Genomic DNA, 17,161 nt, shown 5'->3' with positions numbered 1-17,161 from the left:
ATAGATTATTTGTTATTCCCTTATTTCCTTCCACCACTGGGCTACTTACCCTATTAGAGCCCTTGGGCTTAATTGTAGCATTCCCAGCCTGGGTTGTACCTTGGCTAATAATAATAATAATAATAATAATAGAGCCAGGAATTGGTCCGAGGAGGCCATCTGGTGTCAAAGTAGAAATTTGGGAAATTCCTGCCATTTCACAGAGGTAGCCTAATATGTACAGTAATTACGAGAGGTTGATAAACAAGAATGTTAAAAATTAGGTACAGTGCCTGGAAGAGATATTCTTTTATGACCACCTAGGGAAACGTAGGCTATACCTTCAGTAATTCAATTAAAAAAAAAATTTGACGGGAAATAGTGTAGTCCTCTTGACTGCTACGAACTCGAACTAACTCGCGAACTTTGAATTATTTGACGGCTCTCTCTCTTTCCTCTGACGCAACGCTGTAAAAGTAGAGCTGTAATCCTTCTGAAATATTGTTGGTTTCTGCAATCAGCTGCGTCATTACACTCCTACCCTACTCCTCCAAGACTCCATAAATCAGTGTTATTTGGAGATCCTCTCAAGGATACTCAGTTGTTAACTTGTTCAGTTCAGATGCTGGGCGGAGGGATTCGCATTTCCATCGGCACCTCCTTACCTTTCTTCTTCATTCTAATTCTTTTATTTTCTTCTCTATTTTTTCCACAGTTGATACATATATTCTTTTCTTTTCTCTATTCCTTCTTTCTTAAACAGAACAGTTCCTATTATCTTCTTTTCCTTTTCGTACGGCTGCTGTAGTTCTATTATTTGCCTTCTCTCGTTGCTGAGATCAGGACAGTAAAGAATGAAATGTACTCGCCATCTCATGCCTCTGTGTGGCTTGTGATCTCGTTCAAATGCTAGACGACTTCTCATTAGGGACTAGCTTCCCCTGGTTGTCGCACATATTAATAAAAGGGTCCCAAAATGAAACTATTTCCTTATACTGCACCGCCATTACGTTGTTCGGATTTGAAGGTTTAAAAGCCACTTATGAATGGTAGAGGCAAGGGACAGTGACATTCCCCTATCGAGCAGGACAATGCCCTAGAGACTGACCATATATACATATGATCAGCGCCCAAGCCCACTCTCCACCCAAGCTAGGACCAAAGAGAGCCAACCAATGGCTGCTGATGACTCAGCAGATAGATCTATATGCTCCCCCAAACCACTCATCCTTAGCTCACAAGGATGGTGAGCTCCCATCTTCACCCAAACTACGACCAAGGAGGGTCAGGCAATGGCTGCTGATAACTCAGCAGATAGACCTATAGGGTCCCCCAAAACCCCAATCCTTAGCTCAGAAGGATGGCGAGGTTGCAGCGACCAAAGAAACTAACAAGTTTGAGCCGGACTCCTACCCAATTCTGGCGTTTACCAGTCAGGGACGTTACCACATCAGCCACCACGGTGAATAAACCCTCTTAAATGGTGTTTTGGGATTCTAATATTGTGAAGGGGTTAGAGATGAAGGATTTGCCTGTTGGAAGATTGGCTGATTGGTTAAAAGTTTTACAGAGTCACAAAGAATCATGGAAGGAGAAATTTTTCATAGGATTTTAAAAATGCAAATTACACGAGGGAGAAAAATCTGTTACGAGAGAGAGAGAGAGAGAGAGAGAGAGAGAGAGAGAGAGAGAGAGAGAGAGAGAGAGAGAGAGAGAGAATCTCATTATTGTTACTGAATTCAATATAAGAGTTTACTTAACATCTACCACTTATTTGACATTTAAATATTTCATGGCACTTCTTATGGCTAATTATCATTATTAGTGGTTGCTTGGTATATGTGATTAATTCGCTCCTAGTTTACCCATAAAAAATAAAAGGAAAGAAATTTACAAGAAATGGTATTCCATATGACATATACACAAATGGGATTGCCTGGAATAATTCACACTCTCTTTATTACTAAACTGCATAAATAAATTGATTTATAAAACTTTAACAACTTTACCTTTCACAGAAGTTGGTAACCTACAAGGATAATGGCGAGGAAAGAGAGAAGGATAGACTAATTTGGGAAGGATAATCCCCTCTCATTAAAATTCCTGAAAGCTGACTTGTTTCTCTCTTTCTCTTTTCTATTTTAGCTTGACTTGAACACGATTGAGCCTTAAAAGGTTTGATATTACTACAGAAATTTTCCACTGAAGTTTGTTATTGCCGACTATGTAGTAGGTTGACCAAGAACCCAGCCACCCGTTGAGATACTACCGCTAGAGAATCATTGGGTCTTTTGACCTGACTGATTGCAATAATTACAGAGGCATCAAACTTACGTCAGTTGTCATGAAAATATATAATAAGCTCATTCTAAAGAGACTAGAGAAGTAGATTGATGAAAAGCAGATAGTACTACTTCAGATACATCTCTGGTTACGGCTGATTTTTTTTTCCCTTTACCTCACTTACTTTGAATTGTCTGGCATATTCTTTACACATTCCCTTTCCTCATACACCTAAGATAACAGAAAATTCCTTCTTCAGAGGCTACTTTCTACTTGGTAAGGGTAGAGGGCACTTTATTTATGGTGAACAGCTCTTCTGGGTGGAGTACTGTACACTCCAAAATCAAATCATATTTCTCTAGTCTTGGTGGTGCCATAGCCTCTGTACCATGGTCTTCCACTGTTTTGGGTTAGTGTTCTCTTGCATGAGTGTACACTAATGCACAATTTTTCCAACTGCTTCCTTACAGCATTTCTTTCCTCACTGGGCTATTTTCCCCATTGGGACCCTTAGGCTTATAGCATCCTGCTTATGCAACCAGAGTTGTAGCTTAGCTAATAATAATAATAATAATAATAATAATAATAATAATAATAATAATAATAATAATAATAATAATAATATTAATGTCCCTGTGTGACATTGTCTGGGCATTCCTCAAAATAAGGTTATAGCTTGTTAGACCTTTATTAAGGTAGCATTTATCTGCAAAATTGAACTTCCATTAATTTTAAATGAATTTCCTTACATCTCCTTCCACTTGATATTTTTTTTTCTTTCAAGCTATAGCAGCTCTTTGGTGGTCAGCTCTTCTTTCATCCTCTCCACAAATCTCCATATCATCATCAATCACTGACTTCTGAGCTTATGGACTTGCCTGGAGAGACAATATCCTCCCCAAGAGGAACAGACTCAAAGTTTTCAAAAGTCCCTTTCAGTCAGAGCTCCTGGACACAAATTCCTCCAGGTAGTTTTCATAGTCAATAGGGAAACTTCCAGTCTGGCTTTATTTATATGTTATACAGTGCACAATATCAAAATCTTTCCATAACTTTCTGAGAGTAATGTACTGTAAGTAGCAAGGGTCACTTCAAAACAATCATGAGAGAGGGCTTTGATATAAAGTTTCTTACAATTTCAAATATACTACTGTTCTACGTGCTGAGTGGGAGGAGTTGTATTAAGGGGAGAAAACTTCACCGTGATCAAATCAAACTCGAGCTTGTCCTGCAAGATTTGAGGATGTACAGAAGCATTATCCTTAAAGGAGGGTCTTTAGAGGCATTTATTTACCTGTTTCTTACACTCGGGCATAACACCACCTAGAACCAATCAATGAAGAATTATCTCATTACCCAAGCATTTGAGTTTGAATTCCACATTAATGGTATTTTTTGCACATTATAATATCTTAAAACCCTAGAGTTCTCCATGTGGTAAATTAGTAGAGGGTCGAGTTTAAATTCCTCCCTTGCATTGCCACCCAACAAGATTTAGTCTGTCATTCATCAGCTTGTGCTCCACGAAATACCTTCTCATCATCTGTGATGTAGGTTCTATTTGGTAATTTCTTTCTAAATAGGCTTGTCTCGTCACAGTTGAAAACTTGAGGAACAAAATCTTCAGCCTATACATGCTAAAAAAACTTGGTAAATTCCTCTGGAGTGCTATTGTGGGAACTGACTGCTACTCATGCCTCACAATGTATGGCAGACCTCTTCTTAAAATTATCAAACCAGTCATAGCTAGCTCTAAACACTTTACTGTATTCTCTTCACTTGTTCACCAATCTTTGCCTTTTCCCAAATTAGCGCCTCTAAAACTTGATTGCTGACCAGCTTTTTCATTCTCAGGATTCATCATCTTGTACGAATCCGTACAAATATCATTGCTAAAATGACAAAATTCTTATGGAAAATTTGGTTATAGCCAAATTTGTGGACTAAACAAGATCTACAAGCATATCCAAGGAGTGGTACATTATTTCAGTCATGAATGGGGTACACTCAGGCACCAAGTGACTCATCTGATCCACACAAGTTCTAGCAAGCACTTCATATCCTAAGTAGAAAGTATCCCAAGACATTTTTTTATTGTCAAAACAAAAAATACAGTAGGTTATAATATACTGTACCAAATTTAATGTACAGTATTTCAAAGTGGAAGTATACTGAGGTTCTATTAAACAGTAATTTTTCACAAGTGAAATGCTATTACTAATAAGACATATGGATGGATATATCTATGAATTTGGGCCATGTGTACTGGTGCTGGGCCTTTGGAGGCTATTCGGTGTCCATGTGCACCTAAGAGGAATATCCCAAAGTTGAAACATGAAGTAAAAGTTGAGAGAGGTTGGATAGCACAACGTAAGAAACCATGGGGTTCATTATGCAGTTCACGGGTAATTAGACCAGGAAATGAAAGAATCCTAACTTGACAGCAACAAAGAGAACGAACACAATATCATCTTATTGGAGTCTTCCCACTGAACCCCAACTGGACCTGCCAGATGTGCAGTAGTCTGTGGTTCCAGGATTGGACTACAAAGTCATACACAACGGCATCAGCATCAGCAACACTAATTTGTTCACCTCCATAGTTATCATTTAAGAAAGCAGTAGTCTTCATCGACTCGATAAGTTCAGGCGAAGGAAAAACGAGCCATAACGAGAGAAGGATCCAATGTAATACCATCATGATAGTTAAAGGACCCAATAACTCTCGTGGTAGTATCTCAACTGGTGGCTAGTGCCTTGGGTTAAAGCTCCGGGATGAAGGGATGCTACAAAAACTTTTTCACACTGACTAAAATGTACATCATAAGATGCATTGATGGCACTAACCCTCTACAGGGGATCCTTTGATAAGATTCCTGTCATCAACCTTCACTTTTGAGTTTTTAAATTCGATACAAATCTGAAATCTGAAATTTTAACTTAAATCTCTGGGTAAAACAGTGGGCTACCTTCCATAGATAATCTAATCATGGCCCTGCTAAGAAATGAATTGGTCTTCTCTCAGTTGGAAACTAACTTTCTAGTAAAATTTGTTCTATAGCAAAACATATGCAGGATTAGTTTTCAGTACAACAATAAAAACAATAAATACTGTCAGATGTTCTTATACTGATTTTGTATTTGCAACTGGTTTAATGGAATTGAAAATAAGACTGGAGAGAGTAGTACTGTATGCACTCAAATGCAGCTTTTCATTATTCCCTTTTGCAAACTGAAATGAATTTACAAATTTAAAACCATTCAGAAGCCAGCTACAGCTTGGGTAAAAACCTGAAGTTGCACTTTGAAGTAAATGTTGAGAGGTTGGGCAGCAATAAGGAAGAGGGAATGGAGGCAAAGTAGATTGGAATGGATTTATAAATTTGCGTTAAGAAGTCTAGCGCTGGGACCTGTGAAGCCACTCTCCATCCAGGTGCAACTGGTGAAAAACTCTACAGTTACATTATGAGGAGGTAAGGTTGAGGGATATAAAACAATTGCAGCCAACTGTAATGGTACCTACAACTAGATTTTTCATATATTTCCATTTTTGTTCTTATTTTCATCTGCATACAGTAAAACCATATTTCCCCTTGAAGGTTTAAAGGACGCTCATGAATGGCAGAGGCAAGGGACATGACAATGCCCAAGAGACTGACCCTATATGATCAGCACCCAAGCCCCATCTCCACCCAAGCTGCGACCAAGGAGGGCCAGGCAACGGATACTGATGATTCTACAGATAGCCCTATAGGCTTCCCCAAAACCCTCATCCTTAGCTCATAAGGATGGTGAAGTTGCAGCAACCAAAGGAACTAACGAGTTTGAGGGGGACTCAAACCCTAAAATGGCGATCACCAGTCAAGGACATTACCACATCAGCCAGCAGAATCCTTGCTATGATTCTTTCTTATTTTGCATATGAGAGCTCAGTTATGCTTTCTCTTTCTTAGCATCAGAGCATTCTAGTCCGTGGTTGATCTTTTTTTTATTTCCCCCGGATGTGCTGCTGTAAAATAATAACAAATATTGCTCTCAAAATTAATGAACCACCCAGAAGTCTGACCTTATGATAAGGGATACAGTAAAATGTATAATTTCTGGCCTAGGCTAATCTCATTTTACACTAATTTTTTTTTCTTTTAAATATGGTACAGTACTTCTAAAACAGTTGCCTTCTTAAAAAATAATTAATATTCTACTGCAATGTTCATGAGATGATAATTAACAAAATCTGATAAGCAGAAGGGTTAATGTAATGTACTTTCATCAAATATAAATAAACACTCCAGAAAAAAACATGCTATGGAGCCATTATACCTACACCAGAATACTGTTTAGTAAGAGTTCACATACAGTGTCTGAATTTCAAAGAGGATTTGTGCTCAAGTGAAAGATTTCTTTAAGTCATCATACATACATATACCAAGGCACTTCCCCCAATTTTGGGGGGTAGCCAACATCAACAAATGAAACAAAAACAAAAAGGGGACCTCTACTCTCTACGTTCCTCCCAGCCTGACAAGGGACTCAACTGAGTTCAGCTGGTACTGCTAGGGTGCCAAAGCCCACCCTTCCCCGTTATTCACCACAGATGAAGCTTCATAATGCTGAATCCCCTACTGCTGCTACCTCCGCGGTCATCTGAGGCACCGGAGGAAGCAGCAGGGCCTACTGGAACTGCGTCACAATTGCTCGCCATTCATTCCTATTTCTAGCACGCTCTCTTGCCTCTCTCACATCTATCCTCCTATCACCCAGAGCTTTCTTCACTCCATCCATCCACCCAAACCTCGGCCTTCCTCTTGTACTTCTCCCATCAACTCTTGCATTCATCACCTTCTTTAGCATACAGCCATTTTCCAATCTCTCAACATGGCCAAACCACCTCAACACATTCATATCCACTCTAGCTGCTAACTCATTTCTTACACCCGTTCTCACCCTCACTATTTCGTTCCTAACCCTATCTACTCGAGATACACCAGCCATACTCCTTAGACACTTCATCTCAAACACATTCAATTTCTGTCTCTCCATCACTTTCATTCCCCACAACTCCGATCCATACATCACAGTTGGTACAATCACTTTCTCATATAGAACTCTCTTTACATTCATGCCCAACCCTCTATTTTTACTACTCCCTTAACTGCCCCCAACACTTTGCAACCTTCATTCACTCTCTGACGTACATCTGCTTCCACTCCACCATTTTCTGCAACAACAGACCCCAAGTACTTAAACTGATCCACCTCCTCAAGTAACTCTCCATTCAACATGACATTCAACCTTGCACCACCTTCCCTTCTCGTATATCTCATAACCTTACTCTTACCCACATTAACTGTCAATTTACTTCTCTCACACACCCTTCCAAATTCTGTCACTAATCGGCCAAGCTTCTCTTCTGTGTCTGCAACCAGTACAGTATCATTCTTTAAGTGAAGCATAAAAATTAGAAAAAATCTGTTAAAGATAGTAGATTGATATCATAATCAGTTAAGGGGCAATGATGTCCGATTTCTGTAGAATTGAAGGCCTTTCCTTTACGATTTCTTCTCAAGGAAACGGTAAAAACTATAGCACACCAAATAGAATGGAAAAATAAAGTGAAAAACCTTGCAGTTTGAGGTTCAGATAAACTACATTACCCTACAGCTACAAGAGGACGTCAACAGCTGCTAATATTGCATCTAAACTTTCCTTTATCAATATGAGAAACAAGTATTACACTTCCCTGAAACTCTCCATTACTACTAGAGACGGAACACATCTAATTCCTTTATTATCAAGTAATATACGCCATTGCTACCACACAATACTACTTTGCATTAAAATGAGTACCATAATAACTTCAGTGTAAAGGATAAAGACAACTCAATTGGAAGAAAGACATGTATTTGTTCTCCAGTCTCATGTTCTACCACTCATTAAGGGTAATGGAACTGCTTCAATCATCATTACTGCATAGCAACAATATTACCAATAATTCAATAATACTAATATCATATAAAAGGATTGTGTAGGAATAACCACCAAATTAATAAATTCTAGAATACTGTATTCAATTAATGGGCAAGATAAATTATTCAAATCATAATACTTCTTTGTGCAATGTGTTAAATCCAAAATATAAAGTTCAGTAGAGTACTAATTCTAAAAATTAATTAAGGTAATAATGTCTCAAAAGAAAAGTGACCAAATATAAATATTCCATACAAAGACTACTTAACCATACGTATCAAAATGAACATGACAAAAGGCAAATATTTTACAAGTAACTAAATATCAATTCAACTGCAGAAAGATTTAACATAACCACCCACAATCCTGGACCCGAGAATTTTCTAGAGGAACAAAGTTAAATGAAATTTGCTCTTAAAAATGAAGTAGAACCATTTATTTGTGACCAAAGAGTGATAAAAAAAAAAGGATATGAGGGGAAGTATTCTTTAAATTCTAATTAAAAGTGTACCGTATATCTTAACATTCAAGACTCAAGCAGAACAAATCTTCAAAGGTAAAACACACATATCAAAGGTTTTTCCAGCAAATTTCTTGAGAACATGTGTATCTCTATCTCTACTTGGCTTCCTAAAGTTCACAAATGGTAAATTAATCAAGTTGAATTGACAGAGGCATGTAAATGAATGGAAATACTAAATTTCTACATACCACATTTGCACATACAGTACAAAATACAGCACGCTTTAAATTTTCATTACACAATATGGATACACCAACCCAATAATACTGTCAGTTTAACATATGCTTGGCAAAGCAAAAACATTTTCTTTTTCATCTTTGCTATGTACATATGCTGGCCCAAAATAATATAATAGCACCACGTAAATATTGTGCATAATGTTTTGCATAATTTCCAAAGCCTGAAATGCAAATAACAAACCAGAGCACTTAGATAACATATTTCTATCCAAGGCAAAAAAAAGTATAATATCTAGAACAAAAATCTTTGTTGACAAATGCAATTTCACCAATTTAATGCTACACAATACTGTACTTGATTTCCCCTGACAAACCAAAGTCTTTAAAAATGTGACAAAATTACTGTTTTGGGGGTTATGATAACATCAAGGAATTATATTTCATTTGGATTTCTTAATTTAAACTTACAGTTCTGCAGACTAGTGTACTGAATTTTAGGAGAGAGAGATTACTCATCTTACAATTAAATTGTGAAATAGTTGCAAGAGGTGTCACCAGGAGCAAGAAAAGGGTTATTGTGCAATTGAAAAATGACCAAGCATATACACATAGGATCAACACCCTAGCTAGGATACATAGGACCAGAAAACCCCTCATTCACTAAATTACTACCTTAAAAGAGGAAAATTTTAACTTATCCATGAAATCCAATTTGACTTATGATCAGAAATAAGGTTAACATAAATGAAATTATATTCTAATAGCCAAACTTTGAGCAGGAGAATCAATCTAATTCTGGAGAAATTTGTAAAATATTTAAAATATTGGGTTTTTTCCATATTTCTATTAATGGTTCAAAGTTTAAAGGTTGCTCATGAATAGCAAAGGCAAGAGACAAGACAATGACCACATATACATATGATCAGTGCTCAAGCTCCCTCTCCATCAAGCTAGGACCAGGGAGGGCCAGGCAATAGCTGCTGATGGTTCAGCAGGTAGACTTCTAGGCTCCCCCAAACACCCCATCCCCAGCTCAAAAGGATGGTGAGGTTGCCGACACTACTAGAAATAATCGAGCTTAAGCGGGTCTCAAACTCCCCTCCAATAAGCTACCACAACCCTTTCTTCAGCAATTCATCATCTGCAGGCAACAGTGATACTATTTTAGATTGCCCTAAGTAAGGCTACATGACCTCAACTTTACACAGTGTACATGGATTTTATTTACTTCAATTCTACACTGTATGACTTTCTAGCTATTTCAATACATGACCTGCACCACATGGTAGTAGATACCTCAGAAGAGCCATATAATTTGGAAATATGACCTCAATGGCAGAGACTGTTATTTCAAGATGTGACATCTAAGCTACAAGAAAAAGGGAAGACAACATCCACAGGTTACGGAACTTTGCTAGCATCAATACGGAATATGGCAAACAACCAAATTCAATATCCATTTACCCAAATTACCATCATGAATATAACAAACTCCTTCAAGAATCTAAAACTTATGATGAAGAAGTAAATGTTATCAATTAGCATTACACTTCATATAAACGCTGGCCATTGCTCTATCCTTAGGCACCTCACACTGTGTCAATGATAACACAGTGCCTATCAAAATTTACCCACCAAAGGATTATGAACTTTCAAAATAGTAGTTTATAAGTAAAAGTAAAGGGGCGTTAATCAACAGAGAGGAAAGGGACCAGTCATTAGGTGGAAGGAGAGCAATGCAATGGTTACCCATGACTTGGAAAGTAGATTTATAGGGGCCCTCCCAAATTCCCCTTTCTTAGCTTGCAGGAACAGTAAGTTTATGAGCAAATTAAGTCTAAACACAACTTTACATGGAAATAATGTTACCTTTGGACTAACTCGGTGGAAAGTCACCAGTAATACCAATGAACCGTCACAACCATATCTAACCTAATAGGAAAATATATTACAGGTTTGCACAGCCTTACTAAAGAAAAAATCAAAGTGCGCTTGGCCAAAAAACTGAACCATAACTGCTCCAGCAAAATTTTACGCTCTTTCATTTTCACCAAAAAATCGTTGTACAGTATTCACATTGTTCTTTGTACTTTTCCAAGAATATATTACAAATTTTCTGCATCGAAGTGCCTCTAAGCTAATTTTCAATGCCAATGTAAATTTTGTTCAAATTTAAATAATTCATATATATATATATATATATATATATATATATATATATATAAATATATATATATATATATATATATATATATATATATATACATATATATACAAAAATGGTGAAATATGTTACATTCCAGCTCAAATTAGCATTAAAAAAAAATAAATGCTGACAACAAAAATTGAAAGAACCATTTCTGGCAGTGAAAAATACCTTTCAATACATTCCAAACATGTGCAATAAAATCTGATACCTAAACCAGAAGATGAATCCCCTTTACTGGATTAAATTTTTTTCTTTTCAAAAAGTATAATACACTGGATTAAATCTATTCTCTCTATGAATTAGTCACATTCATTTGATAAATGTATATTTAATAAATAACCAATGATTCAATTTGACAAAGGAGAACTACAATTACAATCAAGTATGATTTTATGTAATGATGCAACTTTCAAATAACAGTAAATAAAAATTACAAACGTTTCATAAAGATATTATGCCAGAATCTTTACCCTTTACAATTTAGATAACTGTCAAAAGTGTTTTTGAAGTCATCATCTAAAAAATGTATTAAACAGCATTCATCACAATCAAACTTTTCGGGCCAGTCATAAGCATTACAAAAAAATTAACACAGCAGTTTGATAGATTTATCTAAATAATACTTATAAGTAATCAAGCACTTAGTGGAAACATGAAACCAGATTATTACCAAGTTTTCTTGTAAAAAACAAACAAATTTTCCATTATTTCCAAAGCCCAACATAGCTTCCTATTTTGACACCATAGCACCTATTTAGCTGTGCTTAAAAATATTAACAATTACATTACACACGAGATCTTTTAGTAATTTCAACACTTTCAAACAGAAAAACAAAATGAAAAAATAAATTATTAGTCTGTCAATTGTGACATAAATTTCCATACACAACAGTTGAAAATTACTGTCAAGAAATAAAGCAGGGCCCACCTTTCATTACTACAAGAACTCATGTAAACAGTCCCAATAACCCTCTTCAAATATCTTTATCTTAATGGATGGCATGTCCATCACTTACTTAAAATATAATGGTACTACTTCAATTGAAAAAGCAAACTTAAATTCCTAGAAGCTACTCTTTAATCTGGAATTTCCAAAACACCTTGTCAACATTAGTAACTTACCCTTATCATTGTACAAAAATAATTACAACAGCAAATGAGTAGGAAGAATAAAAATATTTTTACAGGGGTTCTATCACAAAATAAACGTCTACCAAGAAATTGAGGATAATGTATTCAGCTATTTGTGACAGTAAAACATCCTTATCCGCTGATTCCAAACTGCCGTTTCGACTATCCACTGTTGAACTTTTGATGGCTTAATAGCATAGAAACAAATATACTGTATGCCGAAAATTTACTACGGCCAGTAAATTGGAAGCACTACACAGTAGAGTAGGCTGCTGTAAAGTGTTTCAGGTGAAGGGAATGTTGGCCCTTCGTCACAAAATTTCTCCCATTCTTCCCTTTCATATTTCCTTTTCATTAATGTTTATGTAATTTTACTCTTAATTTTCACATATTTATTAATTATACAATTCCTTATGCTGAATTATCCTTATTCACTTTTTCATTTCCTATAATCATTATTCATTTTCTTTTCTTTTTCAGTATTTTCCAACTATTGTACATTCTATCTGTATTAGGTTTCTCTCTTTCATCACTTCTAATTTTTTTCATTCACATCAGTTTATTTTCTATTTCAATCTGTTTATTCATTTCTTTATTCCATTTTTTATTACGTACTCTTACAGCCTTCCCTTTACTATTTAATTTTTTTCAATATTTCACAATAGAGTATATTTGAAATGTAATCATTCCATGTAATGCAGTTTTATTATAGAAAAATGTACTGCATAAAAATGTATACAGTACACTTCATCCGTTTCTTTTAATAAAAAACATTTTCCCATTTTGCCCCTTCTGCACTTGCTAACGATAGGCAGTCTCTACAGGAAAAAGTGATGTACAAAGATTTTACTATTTGTTAAAGTAATTTTCCTTAACATTCTTATTTGTTAAAGGAAAATTTTGCATTTTTTTTAATGTAAGCTCCTTAAAAATATAACATGAGGACATTAAAAATATGTTCAACTCCATATACAAACAAAATCTTCAAAATCTAATAAAACACTGTATGGACATGGAATAAAGTTAATGGAGAAGAAAAATCTTCAATGTTTAATAAAATTGTGCATAGCCAGGAAAAAAAAGTTGATGGTGACATAGTCATAACTTTAACATGACAAATGGCTGTAAAGGTAAACTTTATTTTGGTTTGACTGTGGTGTTCAATTTCCACATAGAAAGTTTTCATTTTTAAGTAGAGTTCAATATATTTCATGTTATAATGTATTGTTATAATGTACCTTTAAAATTTTAATTGAAAAAAAAATCGCAAATTACTTTGGTAACAAAGTTTTTGAATTATCAGTAATTTTATATAAATTCTAAATAACTTCCTCATTTTTCAACCTGAAATAACTTGCTTTATGTACTGAATATGAAAATCATTTAAGCATATGATAAATTAGGAATGAATGAATGAAGGATTTGAAGTTCTCTGGCAAATCATTCATTCATAATTTATATATATATAGAGAGAGAGAGAGAGAGAGAGAGAGAGAGAGAGAGAGAGAGAGAGAGAGAGAGAGAGAGAGAGAGAGAGAGAGAGTGTGTGTATGATTTTTAATTACAGTTTTATTATTATTATTCTTATTATTATTATTATTATTATTGTCATAAAGGACAGTATCATATTGTTACCAGAGAAATGCCCAGGATACAGTACAACCCTTGTAATACTTATACTACGGAATTCACTCTACAACAGCATATTAAAGGCTTACTGTTCTTAAAATATTTTATTTTTCCTTGTTTCCTTCCCTCACTGGGCTATTTTCCTTGTTGGAGCCCCTGGCTTATAGCATCCTGCTTTTCCAACTAGGGTTTTAGCTTAGCAAGTTATAATAATAATAATAATAATAATAATAATAATAATAATAATAATAATAATACATGATGGTATACGAGAGATAGAGCTCTCTAAATGAATATTGCCAGTACATGGTACAAGACTTTAATGTACTGTATTATAATTATCATTATTAAAGTGAATACAAACTGGGAGGAACGTAGAGAGGAGAGGTCCCCTTTTTTGTTTCATTCGTTTGATGTCGCTACCCCCCAAAATTGGGGGAAGTGCTTGGTAAATGTATGTATTATTAAAGTACAGTAAATTCACTGCTGTCGTGTACTTTTCATTTAAAGTACATCTGTATTTCTGAAGTGAATATTTACAAGCGAAAAATACATCGCTAGATTATATCGCCTATCATCCGAGGAATTTAATAACCGCGCAGGGTGGAGGAGGGCCCAAGAACATAATGATGACGGATAAGGAGGTTTTACTGTTTTACTGTACCAGCATTTTTAACCAGACAAGCAATCTTGGTATACCTTACACATGGAAAAAGTTACACAAAATTCAACAATCTACGGCTAATTTTTCATAGATCTAAAAACTACATAAACTGCTGCAGTTCACTTTTATCATACTATCTTACTCTGACAAAGACAAAGATAAAAATACACATAATCTAATCTATCCTAATAAAAGTTGATGTCTAATTGAACATTTCGTATACCAAGCAAGATTGGCATAGAAGTACAGTACTGCATTCAATTTACTATATTTACGTCTTATAACTCTACCAATACACTCTAAGGAAGAAAAATTAAGCGTAACTAAAATAATTAGAAAACAAGAAGCATAAAAGGTAAACTAATAACAAAACCTTAAATACAAATATGTTCTTGATAAACAACAGAAAGAAGTTTGGCAAAAAAAAAGGCAGCGATAAAATATAATCCTTTGGAATTGGCAGGGATCATAACTGAAGATCAATTCTAGTTTTCTGATACATCATAACCTCAAAGAAAGTCACCAACTTTAAAACAAAAACAAAAAGTTGATTTTAGTTCAAACTTAAAAATCTGTCAGTATTTTATCAAAAAGTAACTTCCCCATAAAATTAAAAATAGGACGGAAAGTCACGGTAATAATTTTTGTATCAATTTAAACAGTTTTCTTCTGCGAGACTAAAATGGAAACCAAAATCTTAAAAAAATTTATGACTGTCTTTTCGCCTTTGAGTACAATGTATCACTTAATAATTATATACAATATTTACACAGACATTTAGGCATTTACATTACATAACAAAATATAAAAGAAAATGAGCCAAAAACAACTACAATAATTTTGAAAAACTATAAAAAAATACTGCACACACCCTCTCTTCCAAACAACCATATCAGTGTTACGAGTGTACCCATTCTTTTTCCACTTTGTTTGGTCGCATCCGTTTAAATTTGCAATCTTCAAGAACTACTTTAGCATTCATAACAGAATCTAAAACCTTCTTGTCCGGATGCAGCGTTTTTTGATGTCGCAAGAAACTAGATCTGTCTACTTGACGGGCTGGGCAGTACGGACACTGGTAAGGTCTGCTCTTCTGCTCTATTCTTTGCTGATGGGTGAGCATGTGTTTTTGCATTTGTTGCTGACTGAGAGCTTTAAAAGGACACTTGGCACAACTTACAATTTCTAGGTCATCGTGGGTCTTCATATGATCTTCTAACACACTCTGACACATAAACGTCTTCTTGCAGCCAGGACACATCATTATTTTAGTTTTGGTGTCGTCTGTATTTCTGACTGTCTTTACCCTTTCTTTTGAATTTTCCATTTTATTCTTTCCATTTCTTTCTTTCTGCTTCTTCATATCACTTTTAAACTTTTCCATCTTACTTTTGCACTTACCTTTTTTGAATTTGGTGTCATGATGCTTTGGAACTTTCTGAAAACATAAGATACATATAAGGAAAATTGCTATCTACTAAAACCTACTACCTTAAAATGTACATAAAACCCTTCTACAATTTAATAAGTACTGTGCCATGAACATGCAAGTAAGTTGCAGCATGAATAACTATTAAAGTACCTAATATCTGTGAGTTCTATTTCGCCCTAGTTTTACCGTTGGAATTACAAAGAACAAGAAACTGAATTAAAATCTAAAAATACATGTCTTTACTCCAATCAACTCATAACAAACTACTACAATACTGCAAGACAACATAATGTAGATGACTAAAAAGATAGGCAGGAAAATGAACTTCTCACACTTCTGTACTACTATAATTATACTGACTTTGTCTAAGCTACTTTTGTTGCCATGATGTCTTTTGATGATGAATCTCTTTATTTAAATATTTGTAAAGTGCCATTTTATCAAGGCTAAAAATTTAAAAGTATTACCAATACTAAGGAATTGGATTTATGAATATGGGCTAAACTGTATAGCATCACAGAGCATCAAGCTATTCACCACCCGAGAGCAACTCACAGAATATCCTAGTTACTCTACGAAGTAAAAGTTAGAGGAGATTGGACAGTAAGATGGAAGAAAGAAAGCAGGAACAGACCTAAGTAGGACATAAAGTGAACACAGTTAGGGGTCAAGGGAATGCTGCCAGGCCCCTTAGGTATTTTTGTTACTTATTACTTATCAGAAGGTCAGACTCTTTAAACATATGCTAAGTTAGGGGGGCTATTACTGATATAACGTTTAAATTTTAAAGGTTACAAAAACATAAGTAATTACCTTCTCAATGCTAGTTGATTTCTCAGGTACACTGGGGACCGGAGCGGGGCTTAATGACTCTGCTTCTTCGTTTTCCAGCATCAGTTTTTGAATGAAGTTTTGGTACTCCTGTAAAAGTAAAAAATGCTGATAATATACAACTAGCTGTTGCCTACCAATAATGCATCATTGATAAGCATTTCAAGTAAGACTAATTCTATAACAATTGATATATTAAGTTGAAAAATTGGAACACAATAAAATTACACATTTTGAAAGTAAATTGTATTTATCATGGCTATAGAAACATGAGTCCTTTAAAATAAGGGAATGTCTTTAGTGGGGCTTGAACAGCTGTTGTTAACGAGGTAGT

At 35.1% G+C, this 17,161-nt stretch overlaps 2 protein-coding genes across 5 annotated transcripts in view; one reads left to right on the top strand and one right to left on the bottom strand.

Moving 5' to 3' along the window:
- The window catches only part of LOC137657622 (NADH dehydrogenase [ubiquinone] 1 alpha subcomplex assembly factor 3), a 346,628-nt gene that overhangs the window by 209,616 nt on the left and 119,851 nt on the right, over window positions 1–17,161 (top strand). The gene's annotated exons all lie outside the window — the stretch shown is intronic.
- The window catches only part of LOC137657617 (zinc finger and BTB domain-containing protein 14-like), a 50,569-nt gene continuing 47,437 nt past the window's right edge, over window positions 14,030–17,161 (bottom strand). For all 4 annotated transcript variants that reach the window (XM_068391984.1, XM_068391982.1, XM_068391983.1 and 1 more), the window contains exons 6-7: window positions 16,810–16,917; window positions 14,030–16,002 (exon numbers count right to left, since the gene is read on the bottom strand). In XM_068391984.1, coding sequence (XP_068248085.1) covers window positions 15,463–16,002; window positions 16,810–16,917 — 648 coding nt within the window. In that variant the 3' untranslated portion in view covers window positions 14,030–15,462. The remainder of the gene's footprint in view (window positions 16,003–16,809; window positions 16,918–17,161) is intronic.

The sequence above is a fragment of the Palaemon carinicauda genome, chromosome 18, assembly GCF_036898095.1.
Source record: "Palaemon carinicauda isolate YSFRI2023 chromosome 18, ASM3689809v2, whole genome shotgun sequence".
In the NCBI taxonomy this organism is placed as follows: Eukaryota; Metazoa; Arthropoda; class Malacostraca; order Decapoda; family Palaemonidae; genus Palaemon; species Palaemon carinicauda.
The sequence above is the reverse complement of the archived record's forward strand: the minus strand, read 5'-3'. Positions and strand labels throughout refer to the sequence as shown.